The following is a 10,506-nucleotide window of genomic DNA, read 5'->3' as shown; positions in this document are numbered from 1 at the left end:
ATGTGTACGTTCAAAAGTTGTTTTAGTCGTGCAACAGAAAACTCAGATTGGACAGATAGTCTAGCTAGCTGTCTGGATTTACCCTGCAGAGATCTGAGGAGCAGTTAACCATAGTCCTCATTAATCCACCGGAGTTTAAAGTAGCAACACAAAGAAAATGGACGGTAACAGACATCTGGCCAAAATGAGGGACATCCAGCGGAATTTCGGGCGGCAACTGAACAATCCCGGAAAATAAACGTTGTTGATATAGACTAGTGATGTTACAGCTGCAATCCTTTCACAGTTATGTTTGACAGCTCCAGAACAGTTTCCTTGCTGAACCGTAATCTTAAGAGAAATTCAGCAACATCATACAACTCAATTGGGATGAGTCTGTCCCTTAACTTGATTATTTTTTGCTCAATCCATCTCAAAAAGGTAGCCATTTTAAAAGTTAAACCTCTGTAAATTTAACCCTGTAGTGATTTTGGCCTGCTCTGACTGATATTGTTGTCAAGTTGAACAAATCTAGGCAGTATCTCAAAGTAGGCCTATGCCTACCATGACTTTTATATGCAGCACAAGTTCAGCTACAATACTATCTAAGTAAAATATATTTCAGGCGATTGTGTAAAGTCTTAGGAATGTATCAAGCACAAACACTTTAATCTGCTCCATTGTTTTATACAGTTCAGTTTCAGTAAATAGCCTATATAAAATTGATTTGAAATGTAAAAAAAAAAAGTATGTCCTATTGTTTTGGGAGCAAGAGTTGGCGGTGGTAGGGGTCTTTTCACTGAATATGCATAAGGGGCTGTTCACAGGTAAACCCAGGTAAATGTCCCCCACCCCTTCCTAAACTCTGACTTTTGCAACACAGGTCAGTAGGTAACGTTATAGGCTCGTGCACTGCGCAGAGGCTGCAGCAACAACTGCGCGCGAACCAGAAGAGGAAACCTGCAGCAAAACACAAGTGGACAACTTCTTCTGAGAGATGGTAATGTTATTTAAAAATGAATGCACCTACCGTACGAAGACTGTAGTTTTTCTGCAGTGATATTTAATTTAAAGTCTGCTCTCCGTCTCAACTGACACTTGAAACATTGAAAAAATAGCGTCTGGACGTGTAACGTTATGTGATAGGCTACAGTAACACTGCGTATAATAAACAAGCTAAAAGCAGGTGCAGGCTAACTTTAAGCTAATTTGAGTAACGTGCTACGTCTAAAATTGTCTTCACGAGTCTTCTTGTGTCATTTCAATATTAGTATAGATAATTTAGTTACCATGGAATAAATAACTGAAAGTAATGATACCGAAAGGGCGCTGTGTGTCCCTCTCTCTCTTGTTGCAAGAGGAAGTTAGCCAATGTTACTATTAAGTTCAACTTTAAATATAGAAACGCATTAGCAGCACGTAATACATGTCTTGCCGCTTGTCCCCTTCAGTTGGAGTAAATTAACGCGCGTGACACACATTTTTGAATATTGTAATTTAACATTGACATTGACCAATTAAGACCAATTGTTAAGTAAACTAGAATTCTTCTCATCACTGCAGAGTAGTGTAGCTGATGTGTTGTCTAGTCCAGTGGTTCCCAAAGTGGGGTCCGGGGACCCGCAAAGGGTCATGAGGGGGTTCCAGGGGGATCCCAGCAAAGGGGAATAATTTGTTGTCACTATAACGTTATTATTCCATCCATAAGTAACACAATGACATATTGTGTGGCTGTGTTGGTCATGGGTTTCATACTGTACTGTACACTCGATGTAATAAAATATCCAAAAGCAAAAACCCTATCAGACGGCAGACCCTGGGACATAATCTTGGAGACAAATGGGGGTTGGTGGTCTAATTTGTGTCAGTGTATGCCTACCATACACTAGAAGACACTAGAAGACTTTGAAAAGACTAAAGTGTGACACCATCTCACATCCAAAGACAATCGGTGAACGGTTGTCTTGCTGACACCAAATGTCTCTGCCACAGCCCCGTATTCTGCACAGGCGGTCAACTGGTACAATGCTCCGTCTCTCCATTTAGCCAAAAAACTTCGCTTCTCAACTCTTTGATTTAGCAAGACGGTTTGCAGTCTACAACCATGCATAACGTCAACTTGTGACGAAACTACGCTTTGTGTAGTCTAGTTTATTCGCTCTAAACCAGTTGATTCGCTTGACAATTAGATGGAAACATGACTAGTGTGAAAAACCTCCTTTGACCATGACTGTCAGGACGTACTTGGCAATTACTTGGCAAAGGGCTACACTATTTAAATCTAGCATATTTAAACAAACACAACTCATTTGTCTTTTGAAAATAATGACTCCTTGATAGGGCTGCACAATTAATTGCAATTTTTTCGAAATCACAGTATGGACTAGTGCAAGATCCAAATCGCAGGGGGGCGCAGTATTTGTTAAAGGCAAACTATAGCTGTGTTGGAAACCGTTCCCTCATTCACTCACTCATTATTCCCTATATAGTGTTTATTAAATAGTGAACTATATTGGGAACGACCAATTTCGAAAGATTTCGGACACTCACTGAAAGTATCGTTGCGTCAGTAGTAGGGGTGTCATGATTCTCCAAATCCTCGATTACATTACATTTTCGATTCTAAGGTCACGATTCTCGATTTTTACATTTTATTTTATTTTTAAAGCACAGGTTGCTATGCCATTTTTAGACTAGACTTTTATGTAACATAATATCTGACCTTTGTTCTCAATGTACCACACTACATTGTCAAATTTAAAACATTTATTAACAACATAGTGTAACAATAACATATCTATAACCTGCCATCTAGTTTCTCTTTTGTAACTGTAGTCTTCTTCACAGAAGATGACATTCAAGTTCACAACAAAACAAACAAAAAAACAATAAAACAGCCATGTCCATAGTCTTCTCTGAACAATGAAGTGTCTTAACAAACTATTTCCGAACAGTTGAACATATACCACACAGATTAACTGCCATGTTAGTCGTGCTGCCAGTGGAAGAATATGGTACACGCACATAGCAGAGCTTGCAAATGTGAACGTTGTCAACATAACTCACTGGGAATCTGAACTGAAACTGAACACTGTTGTTCTGCAGGCTGTGCCGGTGCCGTTTCTGGTCTTATGTTCCTGTGTTTTGGGGCTTTACCGTGTGGAAGCAACACCAGACGCCCTGAGCTCTCTGGATGCTTCTTTCTGTCAGTAAGTAACCCATAATGCATCAGGGAGCTGTGATCATACTGTCATTGCAATGATAGGTAAACCATACATAAAAGTAACCCGGTAAAGATGGAAGGGTTTGAACTGAAGCTTTATTTGCTCACTTAATGTTGCACTGGAGCATCTGCTAATGGCAGTGTGGGAACCTTTTTAAATAAGTTAACTGTGTTTATCTAAAGGTGTGATCCTGTTCACTTTGCCCTCGATACAGAATGTAATACAAAACCGCAGCCTGAGTTTAATCTTTTATGTCTTTTCAATAAAGTGGTGGACTAGAGGTCGTCTATCCACAACTGGATGTTGATGAATGCCTCGTAATTCCAAAGGACCTTCGAGAAAAGATGAGCACAGTTTGGAATGCACCAAATGTATACTTCCCTGGAGCACAAACAGTAAGATGTGTGTGTGTGTCTGTGTGTGTTGTTTGTGTTGTGGCGCGTAGGAGTAAGCAAATAGTTATAGTAGGCCGGTATTTACATGTACAGTTATTATAATTAAACAACTCTGTGTGTGTGTGTGTGTGTGTGTGTGTGTGTGTGTGTGGGCTTGTTTAACTATATTCGTGGGGTCCAAAAACCAGGAGTCCAGTATACTTGTGGGGTCCCGACAGCTTTGTGGGGCCAAAATGCTGGACCCCACAAGTTTAAAGGGCTGTTTGAGGGTTAAGACTTGGTTTTAGGATTAGTGTGTGTGTGTGTGTGTGTGTGCATGTGTGTGTGTGCATGTGTGTGTGTGTGTGTGTGTGTGTGTGTGTGTGTGTGTGTGTGTGTGTGTGTGTGTGTGTGTGTTGTGGCGTGTCAGAGTAATCAAATAGTTTTAGTAGGCCGGTATTTACATGCACAGTTATTATAATTAAACAACTGTGGGTTATTTAATAAGAGAAAAGTTACCACTTTTTTCTTATTAAAAACTTGACTGAACTGTCACAGAACACACATATATTTGACATATTCTAAACTGACTCCCATTGGTACATCGGTACGTCAGATTTACAGTTCTTAAAAGGAAATCCTCATCTCTTTGTGTCTGCCTTTTTTGTTTCTTTGTTTGTTTCTTTCTTTGATAGAACAGATGAATTAAGAGAACAGAGCACTTTAATGAACATTAGTAGAAATTCAAGATGTCAACATGCCAGAGTTAGCAAGAATGCTAATTAACATTTGTAGGTAACAAAAACAGAACATTACAAGTAGCAAGATATAGATACAATAGACAAGTAGAAGAGGACAAAATACATTATGCAACATGTCAAGTTAAAAGTGATCACAGTTATTGTTTTGCTTTGAGCCATTGTTTGAGATGAGTCTTAAAAGTAGGATGTGGAGGGCACTCCCTTACTGCACGTGGTCGGCTATGCCAATATTTACTTATCTTTACTGACAGCACAGTTTGTCCAGATGTGGTCAAATATATGACACCTCTCTGTCCCCTGTAATCAGGCCCATACAAAGCCTTAAAAAACAAACATATTTGAAACTTTTAAAATTCTCAAAGCTTAAAAAATTATATTTTTTAGAATGTTATGATGATGAAATGTGAGTTTTAAAAAAAAAGAAATGTTATCAAACACTTTTATAGCTTTCTTGAATAGTAATTCTATTTGTTAAAGTGTTTTATACCTGTAATGACCAGTCAGTACAACGATACTCAATGCAAGAAAATATCACAGAGTGTAAAAACATCTTGCCGGCATTAACTGTCAGAAATGGTCTGATCTGTTTAGAGTTTTGCAAATTACATTTTTACAGTGTTTAACACCTTTTTTACTTGACTTTAAAAGGTTAATGTTAAAGGTCTTTCCCATCAAACAAAGAAACTCAAAGAGGGTACATTTTGACATTGTACTAAGTGTGAAATGTTGTCTTTGTGTATATTCTGTTATTTGGCAAACATGCACATGCTTATTGTTAACACTAGAGTGCAGTAAAAGATCAAACCAGCTGCATCTCTACCTCAACAGAACAGGCTTTACGTTACTGTCAAAAGAAACAAAAGGTTCACAGCGTTTTTCTTTAAAAGTATAAGCATGAAATAAGAACTCAGTAACGTTTAAAGTGCTCATATTATGCTTTTTGGTGTTTTCCCTTTCCTTTATTGTGTTATATATCTTTTTTGTGCACGTTATACGCTTCCAAAGTGAAAAAGCCCAAAGTCCACCCCAAAGGGACTTACCATCTCCAACAGAAAACACTGTTCACAAACTGCTCCAAACAGCTCTATTGTAGTCCAGCCTTTACTTCAGAGACAAACGTGGTCACTTTGGAACACACGTTATAATGCTCACCTAGCTGCTAGCATGGCACGCCCTCATGCTCTGCTTCTGACTGGCTAGTAGTCCTTACCTAGGTACTGTCAGGACACGCCCTCATACTCTGCTTCTGACTGGCTAGTAGTCCTTACCTAGGTACTGTCTGGGCACGCCCTCATACTCTGCTTCTGACTGGCTAGTAGTCCTTACCTAGGTACTGTCAGGGCACGCCCTCATACTCTGCTTCTGTCTGGCTAGTAGTCCTTACCTAGCTACTACTCATGTGTGATTCCCAACAAAGATGTAACAGAAGTGAGATGTCTCACTCTGTAGCTAAAACAGAGAGCTCAACACACAGGGTGAAAAGAGGAGCTGCAGCAATGTGCAGTACAACAAAAATATGGTGTTTTTTGAAAATTAAACCATGTAAACCTATTCTGATATAACCTCTAAATACAATTATGAACCTGAAAATGAGCATAATATGAGCACTTTAAAATGTCAGGCCGTTCTCTCTGGCTTTGAGCTTCTGTGCCACTTTGTATTATCTGCATTACCTGTTCTGATTACTGATACACTGTAGTAATCTCTGTCACCAGAGGGTGGTGCTAGCACATCATACTTGTAAGTCTTTCACTGAACTACTGATAAACCAAAGTAATGTCCTATCCACAATTTATACTATCCAAAACGTCAGATAACATACATTGTAGAGAAGATAATAGTGTCATTAGTAACGTTCTTCATTCAGTGACTTATTTTGACTGATAAATCTCCGTAATCTCTGTTTAGACATTTCCATCCTCAGTTCGGTGTCATTACAGTTATTAAATTAAATTGCAGCAGACAGAACAAAGCAGTGCGTGCTTAAGAGCACCAAATGTATAAATCAGTATTCTTCAGTGGTTTACTGAATGAATTACTTATTTATATAAAGACTGAAGAGAAAACCACGACCCTAAGATTAAAATATATAGCTACATGTATTTAATTTATCTTAAAGAGTAGGCTGTCATTGGAAGTAAAGCAGTAACACTACAGTTTGAAGTTTGAGTGCCATATTAGATTTAGATAAGACATCCATACTATGCTTGCACTAAATATGATTTAAAATATATAAACTGCAATGTCAGAATGACATTTGGTGATGATAAAACAAAGGAAATGCATTTGAGAAGAGAATGGCATTAACATTACTACCCATAAATAAGTTTTATACTGCATAAACTGAAAAGAGAAACATGTTTAAATCAAGTAGAGCTTAAAGGCATGTAGCAGGGTTTTCCCTGCCATTAAAAGATTTAGGTGCAGCACCTGAGCCGTTTTGGGCAGCACCTAAACCAAATGAATGTAACTAAAAGAGTTTTCTCAGATCTAATGACTGTAGTTGGACTTCTTTTGCATGTTTTGTCTTTAAGCTTTTTTGAGTGGTATTTATTTATTACCTGCTCTAGCTTTTCCAGTGTTTTAGACACAGATATGGAGATAATATTGGTCCAAAAATGATGTGATAAAGAGACGCAAAACTACCACAAAGAGACACAAACCGACTACAAAGAGATGCCAAATGACCACAGAGAGACAAAACAACTCCAGAGAAAACAAAAATGACGCAACACGACTACAAGGAGACGTAAAAACCCACGAGAGACACAAAATGTATGGGAAAATTGCAGTTTTAAAAAAAAAAATAATTGAAAAACGTAACATTTTCTTGAGAAAAGGACGCCTAAACCCCCCCCGCCAAATACACGCACCGAAGTCTTCCACAAAGCGAGGGAAAACACTGTAGGGCTGTGCAGTTAATCAAATTTTTATCGTGATTTCGATTTCGGCTCCTAACAATCACAAATACAATGAGCTAACATGTAGTATGTTCCTCTAAAAATACCTACTCTCATCATGCCAGATATAAAAATTATCACAGAGCCTCATTCAGATGTGTAAGATTCATTTATCTATTTTTGTATTTTTCAGTGGATCATGTTCTTTTATTGTTGAGCAACAAATTGAGAGAGACACAGCTCCCAATCTATAGAACCTCTGCTGAAGTTGACAATGAAATTGCATCAAGCGCACACCAAATCCTATATCTGTAAATTGAAAACTTAAATTGAAAGCCACCTCGATTTAGGAAGTAGTTTATGAATTCCAGAGCTAAGCAGTCTGGCTTGAACATGATCTATTGCCCTTCTCTTGCCCAAACTCCATTTGATCTATGGTGGTATTATCTATAATGCTGTCTTACATGATTCTCTTTTATTGCCAGAATCCGTGTCAGACAGCAAAACAGATTACACGTTAGATTAAATCAATACAAACTTTATTTACTGGGCTTTGAAATGTAATTCTCCATTTCTCCTGACACTTAAGTAAGCGCACACTGTTGAAGGATCAGATTGTTGCCGTTGGTTCTGTGGTTGGTCCGTTTGTCCACCACGCTTTCTGTCCCTGTGCCATGCTGCCAGTGCTGCTGCTATTCTCTGCCACTCAGCCCTTGTACCCAGTAGCAACAATACAGAATTGTGGCCGCTCAGTTTCAAATCCACCCACTGCAACACCCACTTCATTACTGCGACGGGATGCATGCCTGCTGAGTAACTGTAATGGAGCGCAATGGGCAGTAGTCCCATAAACTCGCCTCTAAATAGGTGCTCATAACCAAAAACAAAAGCAAAGGGCCACAGAAACTGCAGATTTCTGTGTTCAAGCTTCAGAGCAGTGATTCGACACTCAAACTTATGTGTTAGCTTAAGTTGGCGTGTGTGTGTGTGTGAAGCATTTTTAGAAATCCTAATTATACTCAGAAGCCTCAAAAGCAAGTGGGACATGTATTGGCTAATGGGACTAAACTGTTACAACATGACTTGGTTACAATTAGTCTCATAAATAAAGTTCAAAATGGAAAACGGATTGGAAATGAAAGCAGACCTGACCATATTATTTCATGGGGACATGTTTTGAAAATATTGTAATTAGTTTGAAGTACAGAGTGCTGAAGGTGGCCACGTAAGTTTTAAGTCACTTAGATAATTAATAAATGAACCTCTGAACTCTGCAACACTAGAAGTCTCTGGAAGATAAAGCTTTCGTTTTCATTTCCTGGTGAAGGTTTGAAATACTGTGCCATGTTTGTACAATAAAGGCTTAAAGTTTAAGGATACAACTAGTGTTTCAAAGGGGAATGCATAATATAAGTCTGATTAGAATTTTAGTTGCAATAAATGGTAAATGCCAGTGAATTCTCTGAAGATTAAACACCAATTAAATGGGTTATACCCAAGCAGAGCAACAAATGTTCACCAGCTTTTCTTGACCTGTAGTCCTAATTGTAATATCCAAAATGACATAGCACAGCGACCTCATGAATAGTGTCTTTGTGGAAATTAAAGGGTAACTACCGTTTTTTTTTTTTTTTTTTAAACCAGGACCCTATTTTCCTATGTTTTCGTGTCTAAGTGACTGATGGGAACAATAATCTTTGACATTGGTCCAGTATTAAGTGAGATCGCTGCAGTTGGCAGCGGCGAAACAAGCTACAATGAAAGTTAATAGGGCAATTGCGCAGCTTGTATCTACGTTCACAAAAGTGCTCGTTTTGCCGCTGACAGGCTCAGATTAATATTCTAAGTCTCTGACAACATTATGGAAAGGATTTCTAAGGAGATCGACCTTTCTGTTAAAGAGTAAGATCCTTTTTTAAACATAAAAAACGAAATTGCATTCGCTAAACCCACCAGACTCCATGTAAATAAACAGTAATTTAAGCATCGTAAAATACACTTCATTCAAAGTCGACAGAAACAAAATAAAACTATGAAAAGCCGTTTTGGGTCATCTTTAAACTTTTCCAACCATCAAACTCTAGTTTTGGTTGAAATAAACACATAGTTTACTGATTTATATGTGAAAATATGTTGGCTCTATACACGCTAAAAGTATTGCTTTTTTAAATGGAGTCTGGTGGGTTTAGCGCTAGTGACTTCAGAGCTGTTTCTGGTTAAACAGAATGGTCTCAAAGAGGTTTTAAAGGTCTATCTCTGAAGGGATCCTTTCCATAATGTTGTCAGACACTTAGAATATTAATCTGAGCCTGTCAACGGCAAAACGAGCACATTTGTGAAGGTAAATACAAGCTGGACAATTGCCCTAATAACTTACATTGTAGCTTGTTTCGCCGCTGCAGCGATCTCGCTTAATACTGGACCGATGTCAAAGATTGTTGTTCCCACCAGTCACTTAGACACAAAAACATAGGAAAATAAGGTCCAGGTTGAAAAAAATGGTAGTTACCCTTTAAGGGCAATGTTTGAGCTGAAAAACCCAGCTTCTTGCTCCAGTCTCACAACCTGATGACTTTTCTCAGTAAGAGCCAGAAATATCTGTTAACTTCAGTCTTTTGAAGACACTTCTAGAGGTGAGGAGCCAAAGCTTTAATTGGACCCACCTTCTTCTAGGTTCACAAGATAAATATCTTCAGTTAGAAGTTAAAATCACTCTCCTGTGTTATAAATTGGTCAGGAAGTCAGCTCCCTGATGAATCACGTAAACAAAGAAGATGCTTGGCACTGGTCATCATCCAATTTCATTTTTAGTAAAATCCTGATATACCTGTACAAAAGATATTTTCCTACATTAGACTGCAGCAACATGACTGTTGATTTATTAATTGTTTTATGAAGATGCAGATTAATTATGGACTGCTGAAAGTCATTTCTAAATGGCAAAATGATGTATTACTGTAACACATGTCCTGTTAAAAATATACGCTCATAGTGTCTCAGTTCAACAGCAATATCTGCTGTAAGTGCCAAAATGCTTTTAGGATTTGTTTTCACAGAGATGAAGGGCTACATGAGTTTCTCATGTTAGTAGAAGCTCTTTGAAAAACCAAACAACTTGGCTACATGACAGAAAACAGATAAAGCTTTGCCTGCAGAACATCATAAAAGAAAAGTGGAAATTAAGAAGATTCCGAAAATAACCAAAGAAGAACTCTGAACTAGAAAGGATTAAAACGCTTTGTATATATTTGGTTAAATGTCAGCTCAT

At 38.1% G+C, this 10,506-nt stretch overlaps 1 protein-coding gene across 2 annotated transcripts in view; it reads left to right on the top strand.

Moving 5' to 3' along the window:
• Nucleotides 1-841: 841 nt before the first annotated feature.
• LOC116053920 (phosphatidylethanolamine-binding protein 4) overlaps nucleotides 842-10,506 on the top strand; it is an 83,254-nt gene continuing 73,589 nt past the window's right edge. For both annotated transcript variants that reach the window (XM_035998922.1, XM_031305149.2), the window contains exons 1-3: nucleotides 842-979; nucleotides 3,085-3,188; nucleotides 3,472-3,598. In XM_035998922.1, coding sequence (XP_035854815.1) covers nucleotides 977-979; nucleotides 3,085-3,188; nucleotides 3,472-3,598 — 234 coding nt within the window. In that variant the 5' untranslated portion in view covers nucleotides 842-976. The remainder of the gene's footprint in view (nucleotides 980-3,084; nucleotides 3,189-3,471; nucleotides 3,599-10,506) is intronic.

The sequence above is a fragment of the Sander lucioperca genome, chromosome 2 (assembly GCF_008315115.2).
Source record: "Sander lucioperca isolate FBNREF2018 chromosome 2, SLUC_FBN_1.2, whole genome shotgun sequence".
Taxonomy (NCBI): domain Eukaryota; kingdom Metazoa; phylum Chordata; class Actinopteri; order Perciformes; family Percidae; genus Sander; species Sander lucioperca.
The sequence above is the reverse complement of the archived record's forward strand: the minus strand, read 5'-3'. Positions and strand labels throughout refer to the sequence as shown.